Raw genomic sequence first — 17,333 nt, 5'->3', positions numbered from 1 at the left:
GCCCAGTCTTGACGTTTCAGCTTGTGTGTCTTGTCCAGTGGTGGTCGTCTTTCAGCCTTTCTTACCTTGGCCATGTCTCTGAGTATTGCACACCTTGTGCTTTTGGGCACTCCAGTGATGTTGCAGCTCTGAAATATGGCCAAACTGGTGGCAAGTGGCATCTTGGCAGCTGCACACTTGACTTTTCTCAGTCCATGGGCAGTTATTTTGCGCCCTTGGTTTTTCCACACGCTTCTTGCGACCCTGTTGACTATTTTGAATGAAACGCTTGAGTATTCGATGATCACGCTTCAGAAGCTTTGCAATTTTAAGAGTGCTGCATCCCTCTGCAAGATATCTCACTATTTTTGACTTTTCTGAGCCTGTCAAGTCCTTCTTTTGACCCATTTTGCCAAAGGAAAGGAAGTTGCCTAATAATTATGCACACCTGATATAGGGTGTTGATGTCATTAGACCACACCCCTTCTCATTACAGAGATGCACATCACCTAATATGCTTAATTGGTAGTAGGCTTTCAAGCCTATACAGCTTGGAGTAAGACAACATGCATGAAGAGGATGATGTGGACAAAATAATAATTTCCATAATAATTCTGCACTCTCTGTATAACAGTTTAGTTGGTTGATGTGGACTGAGTGTGTCCACATCAGGAAGAAGTCTGGATACCTGCCCACCGTTTCAGTTGCAGTAGAGGTTGGATTGGGTCCCCAGCTATAGTGAAAACTCTTATTGTTTTTCTGAGATGGCGTACTTGTGTGTTTGTGTTAATGCATTCATGCACATGGTTGGTGGTAGTAGCCTAGTGGGTAACACACTCGCCAATGAAACAGAAGACCCAGGTTCAAATCCCACTTACTACCATTGTGTCCCTGAGCAAGACACTTAACTCTAAGTTGCTCCAGGGAGGGACTGGAGCAACTGGACTTCGCTCTGGACTTCGTCTGATAAATGCTGTAAATGCGGGAGATGTGTGTATGTGTGATGTGTGCAAAAAGATGTCTGTCCTTCATTTGTGTATTGTCATGTCCCCATCTATGGGTTGGGAAACGTGACAACGAAGGAGAGGGATGTGTGTGGCTGGAATACACACGTACCAGGCCAAAATGAAATATTGTGCTTTTATTTTAAACCTAGAGTGCTGTACATAACAACAACTGACAGGAGGTACAACACACCACAAAAAAGAGAGACTATACCACTCTAACATGCAAAAAAAGTCTTTTCGCTAACTTCTTCTCAACACTCCGAAGCTACATTTACATTTTACATTTACAGCATTTATCAGACGCCCTTATCCAGAGCGACTTAGTTACAGGGACAGTCCCACCCTGGAGCAACTTAGGTTTAAGTGTCTTGCTCAGGGACACAATGGTTGTAGTAAGTGGGATTTGAACCTGGGTCTTCTGGTTCATAGGCGAGTGTGTTACCCACTAGGGTACTACCACTCATAACTCTCCTCTCTATCCTTTTATGGCTCCACCACAATGGGCCCCATCTGGTGGCTGGAGTTGTCCTTAAATTGTCCTGTCTGATGAGTTGATTGGCAGACTGATGATGAGGGAATAGGTAGGCGGAACCATCAATCCCAATCTCCACCCAGCAAACACACCAAACACAGAGCACCCCCAAACCACTGTACGGCCCAAAGGACGTAACAGTATGTGTGCATGTGCGGACAGATGTCTTGTGTGTCTGGGTGGGTTCAGGAGTGTGCAGGTGCATGCATCCATATCCAGCGACAGTGAATACATACATGCATGCAGAGGTTTGTCCCTGTCCCGCCGCCTCTTTCTTCTGTGTTGGGCTGTTTGAGGGCAATACTGTGAGTTTATGAGACAGCTATGGGCTGTGGGGTGACCCCCTGCTGGCCGCTGTCACCTTCCCTCTCCAGTCCCCAGCTATAAGCTCGCAGCTGCGGTGGCTCGGCTGTTTGGTGACTTTCTTCTTTTACTCGCTGGCTGCACACCACCCCGCACTCATCATGTGCTGGTCCCCCTGTCCCCCGAAGTGGCTGTCATGGAAGCGGCCCAGCTCTCGGAAACAGCTCAGCCCTTCAGCTCACACTCACATTAGTTATTATCAGACTGCCCCCGGGGAGTTATTATTTTTTTGTTTGGGCTCATGGAACATGTTTTGACAGATGCTTTGTGGGGAGGGAATTTCAAGCTTGCCTGATTGGTGGAGGCGGGTCCGGCACCCTTGGTAGCCCGGCTTCTAGCCCGTTCTGTCAGGATTACAGTTCTTCATCATGAAAGAATTCTATAATAGTCACGATTGCAGAATATGGCGAGGAAAGCAGGACGCATACGAAAGGGGAATTAATACGAAAACATAGGACACCAAACTGGAACCCGATGCAGAACAGACAAACAAGGCAGCCATTAACAATCTAGAGAACACAGGATGAACACCAGAGTATCCCCCTCTAGACCGGGTTTGGTTTATGCCACGCCCAATGCATGGTATCACTTGTTTTTTTTGCATCCATCTATTTTCAGCAGGACAAGCGAGATTAGATTTGTCTTTTTGGATGGGAAACAGGGGGTTAATCACGCTCAGTGCTGGAAAGCAGGTCCTTCGTGCCGCACACACGCGCAGCAGGAGCTGCGGAGGTCAGCCAGAGTAATAACTGCTCCGGCCAACAGCAGACAGTCTCCCCGACCATTCCACTGGGCTACATCAACTGCCGTCTGCTCTGCTTGGCATCACATCCAAGGGCGCTTTCAAAAATACGCCATTTCCGGATAAACAAACCCCTCACAGTGATAGTGTTTTTATGTTGTTTTGGTTTGAGACAAGTTGTTCGGGACGTGTATAGACGCTCCTACATTTAAAGGGTCCTAGTTTCCCAGCCCTGAAACTCATTACATTCATGGCATTATGAGTGGGTGATTAGGACGCAGAACACACAGTGATTTTGTGCCACCTGGTTGGCCAAAGGCACCGTGGCACTTCATTAGGCTTCATTAATGATGTAGAATCATATATCTGTTCTAACATGATCAAAAATGATCTTGACCGCAAGAATATATTGAGTGCAATTTACATTTAAAATATTTCATTCATTATTTATTATCATAAACAGTATAAAGAGGAAAATGCTGGTGTTTGTTTCGTATGTATAACCTGTTTTTGTGTTACCAGTGAAGTGTTATACACTCTGATCCTAATCTACCCGTAACTTAGTCCAGGCCAGGATGAGGCTTAACTGCAGGGCTACATGATAAAATACTGATTTAGTGTAGAGCCCTACTGCAGCATAACAGGATAAAAGAGGGAATATATAACGGCACACTTACTGAGACAAAGTGGCAATTTAGCCACAGAAATCATTTGGAGGCACCACGTGTTTGGGGAAAAGGCTGAGAGCAATGGAATATACAGAGATCGATCCAAAAAGAGTTTACAGCATTGAAAATATGAGATTTTATAGTGTTTCGTGCCTGGTATTGCAATACAAGTATTTTTTTTAGACCATCAAAACAGCATCAATGATAATGCCAGTAGGCTAAATGTTAAAACCATTTCCCACGTGAGCAATGCGTTCCTACATTCAGATTTCACTAGAATTGTTTTCGATTCATGACATGGCATGCCAATGTGTGTAATTAAATAACCTTTAAGAAACAAATGTCTACATAGATTCTATTTTGACTGATTACAAAAAAATATTATTATTCACTTTTTGAAATATGCTATTTTTGAATTGCCTTACAACAGTAGTGCACTTTTAATAACTTGTAGTTTAAATGGGAATGTTCAAACAATAATATAAACATGCTCAACAACATTGTGGGGAATATAAAATATGATAGAAATACTCATGTTTCTCATTTTAACCTTAAAAAATTTTTATGTTTTAATTGTAAATATAATTGTAAAAAAAAGCTAAAATGTGATGACTGCCAAAAGAATAAAAAACGCTGACCACAAAACCATCCACTTGAACCTACAGGGTCTTCCTGGGAAGGACGGACCACAGGGACGGCCCGGAACAACAGGACCCATTGTGAGTGACGCACTGTCTGTCGCTTGTTTCAGTGAGGTGAAGCAATATTAAACTGGACTGACCCTTCACTTCATTTCTCACAGGGCACCCCAGGGTCCCCAGGTGTCCCAGGGCCCGGCGGACCCCCAGGCTCAATTGGTGATCAGGGACCACCTGTAAGTAGAGGACGTGATCATTTTATTTTAACCAGCGTCGGGCAAAAGGCTGGAACTGCGGCATAAGAACGATCCAGAGTGTCCCAGCATTTTTGCTACTATAAGTGCGGGTTAATTAGAACTCATTCAATATTAATCCCAACTGCACCGTGATAAATTACAATTCATTTTAACAACAAATTGGCCACAACCAAATCAATTTTGGATTAAAATGCCCCTGTCCTGAGGTTGCAATTCTCAGCAGCTTTAAATGAAATGGTTTGAAATTTTTGGTTAACCATACAAACAAATCACTTCTGATAGCAGCCAGTGTCCCTCGGCGTGTTTATTTTAAACGGTGGCCTTCATTAGGTAGCCAGGTGTCAATGCACATTACCTCGGCCTAATTGGACCCCCTTTTCCTCATTTGCTGACAGTGTCTTATCTGATTTGCTGACAGCGCCTAACCTGATTTGCTGACAGTGTCTTGGAATGGCTGATCAAAGGTGCTCAGTGTTCAAACAAGAGGCGTCTTGTGATCATTTCAATGATTTTTTTATTCTGGGAATGTAGTTTTTGAATAGCAGCAAAAACATTGTGTTCATTTGTTCCGTGAGATGTTATTCCCATGAAAAAATATATAGTCTGTGTTCTGAGCTTTTGTTCTCATAACAAATCAAACTTGAGTGCAACTGAAAAAAACCTGATTTCAATACAACACCTTTAGGAGGTTTTGGAGACACTTCTTAGTCCACTGCTTTCATAGACAGGGGAATCTGGGCCAGGCAACACTCAAGCTGTTCCTTTAGCCTTAATTTCCTTTTGTTTGTAATATGTGTAATATTACAGGACACGGTTGGCCTGGATTTTGGTCATTAAACAGGATGTGGGTGTCTGTGGGCACGTTCGAACCACATAAACTTCAGAAAAACAACAAAACCCTATTTCTGGTCTTCTCCAATAAAAGTTAAGGATAAGCTGCTGGTCCACAGTGACAACTCCAGCCTTTTACCCATTCTTTACCCATTCACTTTTTTAAACAAAAAGTCACAACATGACAGATATCACTTGCAAAAACAACAGAGCCCAGCAGATTTTGATAAGCACTAGAAATAAATCTATTGTCTTTCTAAATCAGTCCAACTAATCGATTCATCAAAATGCAAATCGGTTGCAAAGAAATGTTCCTAAAATCTAACGCTGTGCAGTCATTCTTTGTGAATGTTCCTGATGGCATGTTAGTGATGTAATTTGAATAAATTAAATGAAATCACTCGCACACACTATATCATGTTCTCTGGCCATCAGAGGGGTTTTTTTGTGTTTGTGGTCACACTGCCCAGTGATATCAGTGTTTCCAAAAGGCCATAGTGTTTCTGGACGCCAGTGTCTCTGTGGTTTCCAGTGCGTTACCTCAACAACGTGTCCTCTTTATGGGCTTGGCAACGGGGGTTGAGTTCATGATAAATCCAGTCGTAAACTCAGCGCGGTGACCTCCCTCTGCACGTTACACAGCGCAGTTGCTCTCCAAACAACTGGTCGCATGCGTCTACTCTCCTCTGTTTTCCTTCAAAGTCACCCGGGACAGGGGGTGAATCACAGCAAATGCATTTTTCACAAATCCGCCAGATATGAAATGTAAAAATTGTCTTGGTTTTTGGCTCTCTCCCTCTCCCTCTCCCCCAGTCTCTCTGAACTTGAATTCTCTGTTTTCAGGGACCTGCTGGTACCAAAGGTGAACGAGGCGAAAGAGTAAGTCTGAGCTGAGGGTCTGTGTGGAGATTTCTGTTTGCTTCGTAGAAATCATCTTGATGGTCATTAGTGGCTATCGTATAATTATCATATAAGAATTAATAACAGGTAAAGAATTCAGAGAGAACTGGTAACTGCACACTGTTGAACGTTGAATGCATGTATTGACTGGCCATTTTATTAGAGATGCTTAGCTAATAATACACACTTTTTGTTCCTTAACAAAAAAAGATTTTTAACGTAAACTACAATTCTTGAATGAAAGCCTTTTGGCTTGGTGGCGTTTGTGGTAGCAAGACGTGAGCATCGTTTTGTGTGATGTGGGGGCGCTTGATGTCTGACGCTGTTTCTGTTCTGGATTTTAGGGCGACATTCAGTCTCATGCCACTGTGCGCTCCATCGCTCGGCAAGTGTGTGAGCAGCTGATCCAGAGTAAGTTTATATAGAAAAGCTGTGTGTGTTCCAGCCATAGCTTATTTTTGGTTGAAGCAGTTGAGCTGGTTGTGTTTATGAGTTTGTTCTTCTCATAGCTGACAGCACTTAATACCCCACAGGCCTTGTAATTGAATATTGAACACAATGACTTGAATCAGTGAGTCGGATCAGTAGATCATTGTGTACACGGGTTTGTGTTTGACTAGTAGCTCGCTAAATTGGGGATGCTAATTAACTCGTCCGTGATGAGATTGTGCTCTACAGAATTGTGTTGTTTTAATCACACTGATTAAAGTGATTTAATCAATCTCTGCCTCAGGCCACTTGTCCCGCTACAACTCCATCTTAAACCAGATCCCCAGCCATTCTGTGTCGGTGCGCACGGTTCCTGGACCCCCCGGAGAGCCGGGCCGCATCGGGCCCCGAGGTCCCCCGGGTGAACCGGGAGCCCCAGGCCGACCGGGATTCCCCGGCGGGAATGGGCAGAGTGGACGTCCCGGAGAAAGAGGTGCTGATGAGCTCAGTTTACAGAGCAGCTCTTATTAAAAAACGATGCACACAGATTCTTTGAGATTTTCAGTTTCAGCTTTGAAAGCAGGAGGAGAGCTCAATCCTGTGACATGTGACATGAGACATGGCATTATTATTTTTTGTATCATTTATTATGTCACAAGACATAAATTCATGTCATCATGAGGTGACGGGTGCTGTTCCCATTTATATCAGGCAGTGATGTAAATGCTTGAGCCTGTTTGAATCAAAAGGAGGAACTGAAGGACAGTGTCACAAGACAGCACTCACACAGGGACATTGTTGCATTTATTGCTAAAATACTGTGATTTTGTTACATTTAAATATTTCCTTTTACAGTTAAACACATATAATGATCATATGGTAGAGAAATGTATCAAGTGTTGTTTTTTTATACAATAAAATGTAAATAGGGACAGAGAGGGCAGCCAAAGAGGTCAGATTTACGTTCTGGTCCTCTCAGCCATTTTTTAAACACACAGCCTGTCAGCTCCATGTCACACAACACAACACCAGCCGCCAGTGTTAATGTTCATCTCACGCCACAGCCTGGCGCTCACAAAACAAACCCAATAATGAGGAACGTTGAGGAACATTAGCCCGAGTGTGTGTGTCACATGTATTATGTGTCACAGCCTTTTCACTCATTTGATTGGTGCCTATGTAGAGCCTTGGGAGGGCAACTGTGATAACACTGATTTACATAAACTCTGCTTCCAAATTAATATCTAGGGTTAATGGAAATGCCACGAAAAAGATATTTTTCTTGCTTTTTATTTCATGTTCATATCATATTATTCTAGAATCAATCTGTTCAATGCAGTAAGGTAGGACTGATCGTTTTTCAATTATGTCCAAATGCCTATTATGATAAAATACAACTGACTCATAAGCTGATGCATATAGTGAAAATGTTGCATGATATCATGCAGTAAAAGTGTTTAAGCTTCATCACAATATTCAAATTGATAATAATATGAAATTTCATGATCACGGTGCAATTTTTTGCCTGTATATTGCATAATTACATCCCATATTAACCTAGAGCTTTCCCTCTTTTTCCCAGGGAACCAAATCAGGCAGTTTCCTGCCTGGTCATTTAACCTTTATCTACAATCCACCAATAAGACTGTCTGGCCTGCAGAGTTTATCGAACTCACCAAACAGAGTAGAGTAGAATGAGTTTCTGGGATTGCTGCCTTAAATGAGTTTTCCTACCGGACTCGTAAATTTAAAATTGAGTTTCCTACCTGTAAAACAATTTCCAGGAGCTCCCTACCTGTGCTTATAAAGTTAGCCCAGATACTTGGTCCTAAGTTAAATCCAGTGGAATATTTTTTTCTTGAAGAAAAAAAATAACAACCAAGTGGTAAATAATTCTGATGGCTTTTGGAGTCTGTTTACTTGAGCCTTTATACTCATATAAATCCTCCGCCTGGTCAACAGTTTTGCATCAGTTTTATTTGAATGTTCAGTGACATCTGTCCAGAGTCCAACCTGGCTTTATTATTGCACACAAACATGCAGAAAGCTCTATTCAGACATGTTTGCGTTGTGCTTTTTACAACAGCAAGTGAAGCAAGATGTGTCTCTGTGCAGGTTTACCTGGGGAGAAAGGAGAAAAAGGAAGCCCAGGAGTGGGAGCACAGGGTCCCAGAGGTCCCTCTGGATCACCAGGTAAGATATGATACGTCCATTCATCCATCAAGGATGTCATGACGTAACAAAATTACTCAGCAACACAAACCTGTCATTTATTTAATTGCTTTACAACATTTTTATTCAAAATAATTTCCTAGTTTATTAAAATGAGTTAACATGTGCGTTTTTCGACATCATTCGGTTAGTTCTTCATTTAGTGGTTTGTGCATTCATAGGCATCTAGTGGTGCTTACTTTGTGACATGACAGAACAGTATATCCCATGATGATGTGAAAAAATTAAGAAATAGCGCAGTATACTAATAGTATCACATCAAGTCATATAGCATATTGGTCTGAATAATATTAAAAAGTTGATGTGGAATATAACAAGAGTAATTAATACAACGAATTGTGTTTGTCACAAACAAACAATATTGCTGTCATGACCCCAAGAAAGGGGAGGACTGCTTTAACAGAAAAAAAGTTTATTGTAATACAGGATTAACAAACATATAGGAATCTGCTTGGGAAAAAGGAAATGAAGAACAGAGAGGCTCACTCACACGAGGAACATTCCACACTGGCCTGAACACATCATCAACATTGGGGGCAGTGGTGGCCTAGTGGGTAAGGAAGTGGACCCATAATCATAAGGTTGCTGGTTCGAATCCCGAGCTGCCAAGGTGCCACGGTAGCAAAGTACCGTCTCCACAAACCGTCTCCGGGTGGCTTTCATGGCCGCCCACTGCTCACTCAGGGTGATGGTTAAAAGCAGAGGAAAAAATTTCGTTGTTTCACCGTGTGCTGTGCTTGTTTCACCGTGTGCTGTGCATCATAATCACTTCACTTTCACCCTTTTGCCACACGGCAGGAATACACAGGAAATACGGCAGGAATACACAGGAATGTCCGTGGCTGAACCTCCGCTTTAGAACTGCTGGGCAGTCCAGCCAACCTAACAAACACACACACCGTACACCACACACTCACTCGTACCTCTCATTCCACGCACAAACAGTGACAACAAGTCCTAGTCCAATCCAGCACACTGGGAATCAGGAAGCATGCCTTACGCTGGACGCCGGGGACAAATAATTGCACTGAAAAAAGTAAACTGTAAGCTGTTGTTTGTTTAATTAGTTTTTTTCTTATTACAGTAGTTAAATCAACTTTTAACTAAGCAGTCTAATTTATGCTTATGAGTAAAACATTTTTTTACTTTAATATAATGCTACTGATATTTTGAAAAAATATGTATATTCATACAGGACTTTTTCCAGTTCCTCCTAACAATAAAGTACGGTAATTTCATTTTATTTATTTGAAAGACGAAAATATGACATAAAATGGTCAAGTAAATATACAACGATGAAAAAAAAAATAAAAATGTTTTATTATCATCCTCTGTTTTTTTTTTTTCCAATGGAGGAAAAATATGATGTAATGTTGCAGTCATTCCACAATCAACAAACCTTAATTTTCAACCAAATGACCCACAGAGTCATTAAAAGAATGAACGGCACTGGAACTACTGTTCATGATCAACACACTCATTTACATTTACAGCATTTATCAGACGCCCTTATCCAGAGCGACTTACAATCAGTAGTTACAGGGACAGTCCCCCCCTGGAGCAACTTAGGGTTAAGTGTCTTGCTCAGGGACACAATGGTAGTAAATGGGATTCGAACCCGGGTCTTCTGGTTCATAGGCGAGTGTGTTACCCACTAGGCTACTACCACCCCTCAACCCTGCTGATTGAAGTAATTTCCTTCCGATAATTACAGGGCTATACATAAGAGCCAGCTCTATTACCTTCATCCACTAGAATAATAACAAGCCTTCTTTTGATATTGCATATTGATTTTCCGATCCGCTATATTGCTTTTGGGTTTGGGTTCCTTCAAAATAGAAGGTACCAGCTTCAAAAACCGTTTTTTTTTTTCTGATGTGTATTTACCCTAGCTAGCAGGAGGGGAACGTGGGTGAAAGTTTTAAATCTTGTCTGCGGCGGCACAATCTGCTGTTGATTTCATTTGGGTTTCTCCGACTCCTGCCTCGAATAGCAATGGGCCACACTGAAACAATAAGTTAGCGAGAGCGGAGCGGCTCCATATTGATTCTGGCTGTGCCGCCGTGTGGTTGTGTGCACCTTGGCTGCTGATGGCGGCACAATCGATACCCCTGTGTGATGAATTTTTTTTTTCATACTCCGGAATGGGCCCTGCTCAGGAGCTATGTGTGCCATGGTAAGACGGATGCGGAGTGGCTAGGGTCGGCCCAGAATCTGGATCCATGTTACAAATGAAAATCTCTTTCCTGGCTCTGATGCAGCACGTGTTTGCCTGGAGGGCTGCAAGCACACAAATAGTGCATTATGAATGAAATGCTGTGTGCGATTTTTTACAGCCTGAATTACTGATGTGGCTAAGAACGATCCATGTTGATTTCCTGAAGGCTTGGGGAGCTGCTTCATAACGACTGCACTATAATTTCACATTATAAATGCTGGGTTTGATTAACAGAAGAATTTTTGTAAACTTTTTTCAATTGAGAAAGTAGTTAGAATTTGATTAAAATTAACAGGAAATAAAAAAAGATTCTTGAAAAACATATTGTTTGGAAACATTGGTTTAATGTTGTGGCCTTCCTATAACAGGATCTCCAGGAGAGGGCCGGTCAGGCAGCCAGGGACCCCCGGGTCGTCCTGGGAACCAGGGCACCCCGGGTCGCCCAGGAATACCTGGCAGCACCGGACCGGCCGGACCGCCGGGTTACTGCGACCAGAACTCCTGCCTGGGCTACAACGTTGGAGGTAACTGCCTCCATCCGAGGTGTAATTAAAGAAACAGTAACCCTATTTTCAACAAATAACTAATTGTTATTAACACTTCTGAACCAACAAGTCAATAGATGCCGTTTTTAGGCCTTTGAGGACTTGGGTGCAACTGTGATATTTACATATTTAAGGGTGAGAACCACATTGGCATAAGTGACATTTTGTCAACTTTAAAGGAGAGCAAAACCCAAAACTGACAATAACTTGATCTAAATTTTACTAAAGCATATTTCTTTAATTATATGGATGACACTTTTTTTATTGAAAAGTCATGATTATGGCTGAATTCTAAATACTGAAACTTATTCTGAATTTAATGACTCAAGATTATCTTTTCCAGTTGGCACCCAACGCAGCGCATTATTCAGTTTTTTCTTAGTTTATCTTTTGTTATTGCACTGTAAGCAGTTTCAAAAGAATTTTGATCGGTCGAAATGTTGAAAATAAGCAAACTGCTTCTTTAAAGCTGGTTAGAGGTTGTGGGTAGCATGTGTGTGACCTGCTGGGGCTGGTGGTTGGGTCTTTTCACGAAACCCTCGGCCGCCCTTCATCTTGGACAGTCGCCCTCGGCGGAGTGATGGCGACGCGGCTGCGTTTTCACGAGGGGGGCTGCTCCCCTTTATTTCCAGACTTGCGGAGGTTCACATGTTTGTCTTCGTGCCTGGCTGAAGCCTAACCGACGTTCCACTCTGTTAAATTGTTCTTTCTCAGGCGGAATGGAGACAGAGGGGGACCATAACTGTAAATGTCCACATAAATTTCTCCAACGGCTCAAGTGCTATCTGCCTTTTGACCACAAAACACGACCACATGGCTTCATGGTTTTATAGTGTCTTCGCCATGGAGCTCTTTTGTGACATAGAGACCGTTGTAGCCAAACAATAAAATCATTTAAAGCGTGCAAAAAACCCCCCGAAAAAAAACGCAACTTCGCACCACTCCTCACTAGCTGAGCACTACATTAATCACCAGTGACAACTCCTCTGCTGTAGGGACATTAAAAAGCTCATTATGTGGAGATTAACTCTGGAAACCTCGCCTACCAGTTGATTTTCATCTTTACGTTGAAAGAAAAGAGATTCGCTGGCCTTTTCTCTTGAGTATTTAGATAAAACTCCCCTTCTGCCAAAAGATGAGTTCACTGTCTTTGGTGATAGCAGCGCAAACAGAACTCTCTGGAGACCGTCTCTGTTATGGCCGTGTTATGACAAACATGGCTCTGCGAGATGCTCTGATTGCAGACGTTGCCAGATGGACACAGATGCAGAGTGTGGACTATGAGTTTACATGAGCGAGTTAATGGAGGTGGACTGATCATGGATCTATTTCTGAGATAAAGTTTTAAGTCCCAAAGAGAAATGTAAGAAGAATACGTCCACCCTTATAAAAAATAATGCCAACTTTGACCCATAGTAGCACATATTTACTGATGGGTGTCCAAATAGTGGAAACCAATATTATGGGGTAGGTGTATGAACCTTCACTGGTCTCATGATTTGATTTGATTACAATTATCAATGTCTCAATTATCAATGCATCACAAGCTATCCCATATATATATATAGATAAATTTTCTTAATCTAGATTAATCTCACTGTAATATTGGAATTAATCTAGAGTAACCAAAATTAATCTAGATTAATCTAGATTAAAATGGCTCATTTGAATTCTGCCGAAGGCATTCAGAATATGTGTGCTACCCAAATAATGACTAAAAGTAAGTCTTTGAGAACGGGTTTCTCAAGCCAGGTGGTGCATTAGGGACCAGGGGCTCATCTCCTGTTTCCAAAATGCATCACAAACTGCTTGAGAAAGCCGTTCTAGTATTATAATTGGTGATGAAAATAAATTATGTTCAATAAGATGTACTTGTGTTTACCAACTGTTTATTCAGTTAAATAGCTGCATCCATGTTACCACGTCATGTTTGATGTGGTAATTTCACAGATCGAAGACTCGTTCTCGCCCCCTACAGTGCAATTTGGCTAGGTATACATCCGCGCTAAAATATCAAGGTGAAAGTCATCATAGTGTAGCGATTTCGTTTCTTGAACCACAAATGATGAGCTGACACCCAAGAGATTTTCTGTGCAAAGTGTATTCTGTACAAAAAGCAAGGTTGCGTCAGAACATCGTGTCACACATGGCGTCTTTCTGCACCTCTCTCTCTCACAACTCACGCCATGTGTCCAAGAGAACTGAACATTAACATAAAGCATTCACAATTTGTACACACACAAACACACACACACACACGTTCATTTCAAACGTTTGTGTGGACAAGGCCGAAATCCTACCAAGAGCGGGGCTCTTTCACCAATGTTTATGTGTTACGGTTTTACAGAATAATCAGCATGCTTTCTAGTTATCTGTATCTTGGAGAGAACATATAAAATGTGATCTGCAGACAAAGACAGCATGTAGATCATCTGATGAGCAAACTGTGAACATGCCCCATGCCATATGTCTTCTGTGGCACCATATAGCCCAGCAGTATGGAGGTGAGTTTCCAGTTTCTGTTCCTCTGTTGGGATGTTGTACATCCAAGATCCTGATCTTGATATTTCAGCTGGGTAAAGGGTGTAATAGTAAAAACATCCTGGACAGTAATTTCCCATCTCAGAGCGTTCAGCCCCACCGGTGATGATAATGAGCTGCGGTTTAGATGAAAATTGCGAAAAGTTGCTGATCGCATCAGGAAGCCTCTTTAAGTCAACATTCGAGGTTTTATGCGCCGATAAGGCCGTCAGTGGAGATTTATGGCCGGGCTTCAGCAGATCTCTGATGAGTGCTGAAAAAGCATGTTGGGCATCAGCCTGTTTTCCTTTAATGACGTGGTGCTCTCTCTCTCTCTCTCTCTCTCTTTTCTCTCCCTCTTCCTCCCCTGGTGGCACCTTAGGCCAAGAACAATACGAGAATGACTACTGAGCAGCTCTTGGAGATGAAAAACAAAAAACATGCGCACACACAAATGCTCAGACATATACACACGCCGCAGTCGGGGGGGACATGGGAAGGCCTCCCCAACACCAAAACCGCACTGTCACCACCGCTGCAGAATAGTCACGTCACCTTCAGCAAGCAATGTGCTGAGCCAAGATCTTCCCTTATTATCTTCTTCTTCTCAATCTGCCTTTGTGTTACTTGCTCCTGATTGGCTCCTCGGTATTCCGGTGGCTCGCAGACTCTCTTGGCAGCGATGTGCCTTTCACTGTCACACATTTTCCTGCCCTTCCTTCCTGCTGCATTAACCCTGCCTGCCTTCCTGCCTGCCTGCTCTCAGTGGCGGTGGTGGTGTAACATGGTGGTGGCACCGACCGCAGAAGCTGACCCCGACCATCTCCCCAATAGTGCAACAGCTGCCGCCAGGCAGCCCCTACCAGAACTACGGCGGCGGCCACGCCCCGGCCAACAGCTACGGCCCGGCCGGTGAGGAGGAGGAGGACGAGGAGGAGGACCCCTACGCTGGTTACCATGGTTACCCTCCCCAGTACCATCACCAGGCCAGTGTGTACCCTGGTAGCCACCACAACGGCGTGGATTTGCGTTCGCTGGGTATGCGGCGGTTCGCTCGTGGCGCGGCCACTGAAGATGGAGTGACGGAGGTTGGCGCCACCAACACAGGAATTGAGGTGCAGGAGTAGAAATGGCTTTGAAAATGGCTTAATTAAAAAAACAAACAAACAAGAACATTATTTTGTCCTCATAATTCAATGCCGGGCAGGAAGTAACCATCCGACAACGTTTCCTGATGGGACGGGACAGTCTGCATTCGAATCGGAAAGTGCCTGATTCATTCATCTTCCTTTTTTTTTAAATAAATAGCTTGGGTTGTATTTTTAGGGGGGGTTGTGTCCATGTGCAGATGGTTTCGGAGCAGGAAAAAAACATGTCCCCTTTTTATTGTGTGACGTTTGCATGTTCGAAAACTCTCTGGGACGTTCGTTCTACGTAGTGTCGTCAGTGGAGAGCTTTTTTGTAAACGACGTTGCAATGCACAGTGTACAGTTTGTTGTGTTGACTTGCTTTTTTTTTTATACGCCAACTTAACTCATATTTCAGTGCTTCCATGGTGACCACTTATCAAAAACATTTTACAAATGGTGTCTGAGCTAGCCTCTGTGGTGTACATGCAAATTTGAAACACACGTCCAACGTTTGTAATGTTTTCTGTGTCTTTGTGTCGTATTCCCACTGTTGCTGCCGTGACACGTTGGGCTATGAATCAGTATTTAATCAGTATTTAGCAGATGGGAACCTGTTTGTATTTTTTTGTATTGTTTACAGAACCACGCAGGTATCACAAAAAAAAGCAACAATTAAGACATGACATGGTCATCTTCATCAATTGGACAATCATTGTGGATGATGTCCATGAGTTTAATACCTGTGAGCACAGATTGCAAAGGGAAAAATGATCAATGAAAATGTGATTTTGTACCAGATGTTTTTCTTTTTACCAAAGAACGCTCCCTTTTTTTGACCGACACACATAGCTAGTAATTAACTCTGCCCTTCACCGCTACACCTTTTATCCAAAACAATTTCAGATTTTCATGAACTTTTTGGAGAGAGGCTAGTTTGGAACATGGGTGATGAACATTGAAGGTGTGGGAAGTGTTTTAAAGTGTTTTTTTTTTTTTCCCCCAATCCTTATCATTCCTGTGGCCCAAAGCTCGGCCCTGCTCACCATAGAAGAGTGTTTGAGAAGTTAGGCCTGTGGTCTAAAGTCCTTTTCAGATCTTCAACCCGACGTCGAGCAGCTGCCAACAGAAACATCTTGCCGCTAAACCTTCTGAATCTATTTTAAACCAAAAAAGTAATTTATTTTTTACTTTTATTATTTCTTTTGTAACCAATAAAAGCTGTAATGCAACAGTGACTGCGGTGCAGGGTGTGTGGTGTTGTGTCAGTGGAAGGGGGATCCTGAGGCTGCAACCGTCTCCAAACATCTGGTGAAGATCAGGGGATGAGCACCTGTGCCAAACAGAATAACCGATCCCAGATCGGCTTACCCAGTACATACCGCCACATTGTTCACAGAGAATTAGGGCACAGAAGAATATTCAGTGTTCAGGTTACTGGTCTCCTGCTAGAAGAAAACAAATCCAAAGGAACGGAGCCCATGCAATTCATGCCACGTTTCCATCAGAGGCCCTGGCAGAAGTTCATTCAGCTGCGAGGATGTCGTGTCGAGTGTGAGCTGCAGGATATGAGCCAGTAAGTATTCCATTTCTAATCTAGACGGATCATGAAGAAAAGCAAATTACTGATCATATTACATTTGTGCACAGGTCATTTTCATGCAATGACAATCTCAATATTTTCCTTATGCTCATCAATATAAATAAAAGTTAATTTATTTCGTATATTGTTCATATAATTGTTTTAATAATCATTTGTTATCCACTTTATCTTATTTAATAGTACATTGTAACCCAGCTCCCACTATTTTTGCTAGTCAGTTTCATATAAGGAAGCCGCACTAGATTGAGTTGCCTGGTGAGCAAACAAGTTGAAAGATGATGATGGTAACTTAGAATGCATCCATGCATATTTTAATTTCCAGGCCTTTTCCTTCTGTGATATCTGTGTTGGATAGGTTTTGTCGTGGCCTGGTAAATAGCAGTAATGTTACTCCATGTGAATAAGGTCAATTGACATCCCATATTCCCAAACGGCTGGGACGTGACTGCTGAACAGTGGAAATAATGGCCTGGGCTTCTAATTGATCTCTAAGACTATAGTGTCTCAGCAACAAAGCATTCATTCATCATCATCATCCAAAGTCCATTTCAGCTGCTAACTCCCTATTAGTTAAAGTTGTGGAAATAGGCGCTTTGTATTTTTTAGTTGTTTAATTTCATAAAGGAGGTTCGCGTCAACACAAAAAAATACCTCAAGTTCAAAAAGTGAGGCGGCCCACACAGTCAGCTGAAGTCTATTATACCCAGACCACAGGTCCAGTCGGCCTTCTGAAGAACACTGC

The 17,333-nt window shown here is 42.6% G+C and overlaps 1 protein-coding gene across 3 annotated transcripts in view; it reads left to right on the top strand.

Annotated features, from left to right (window-relative positions):
- Positions 1-16,226, top strand: part of col14a1a (collagen, type XIV, alpha 1a) — an 84,378-nt gene extending 68,152 nt beyond the window's left edge. For 2 of the 3 annotated variants that reach the window (XM_028985835.1, XM_028985837.1), the window contains exons 41-48: positions 3,957-4,010; positions 4,094-4,165; positions 5,861-5,896; positions 6,262-6,328; positions 6,651-6,839; positions 8,462-8,539; positions 11,165-11,320; positions 14,696-16,226. In XM_028985835.1, coding sequence (XP_028841668.1) covers positions 3,957-4,010; positions 4,094-4,165; positions 5,861-5,896; positions 6,262-6,328; positions 6,651-6,839; positions 8,462-8,539; positions 11,165-11,320; positions 14,696-14,988 — 945 coding nt within the window. In that variant the 3' untranslated portion in view covers positions 14,989-16,226. Of the gene's footprint in view, positions 1-3,956; positions 4,011-4,093; positions 4,166-5,860; positions 5,897-6,261; positions 6,329-6,650; positions 6,840-8,461; positions 8,540-11,164; positions 11,321-14,243 lie in introns of all 3 variants that reach the window. The other variant, XM_028985838.1, reaches the window with a different exon arrangement.
- The last annotated feature ends 1,107 nt before the right edge of the window (positions 16,227-17,333 follow it).

The sequence above is a fragment of the Denticeps clupeoides genome, chromosome 7, assembly GCF_900700375.1.
Source record: "Denticeps clupeoides chromosome 7, fDenClu1.1, whole genome shotgun sequence".
Lineage (NCBI taxonomy): Eukaryota > Metazoa > Chordata > Actinopteri > Clupeiformes > Denticipitidae > Denticeps > Denticeps clupeoides.
This window is presented reverse-complemented; position numbering and strand designations above follow the sequence as displayed.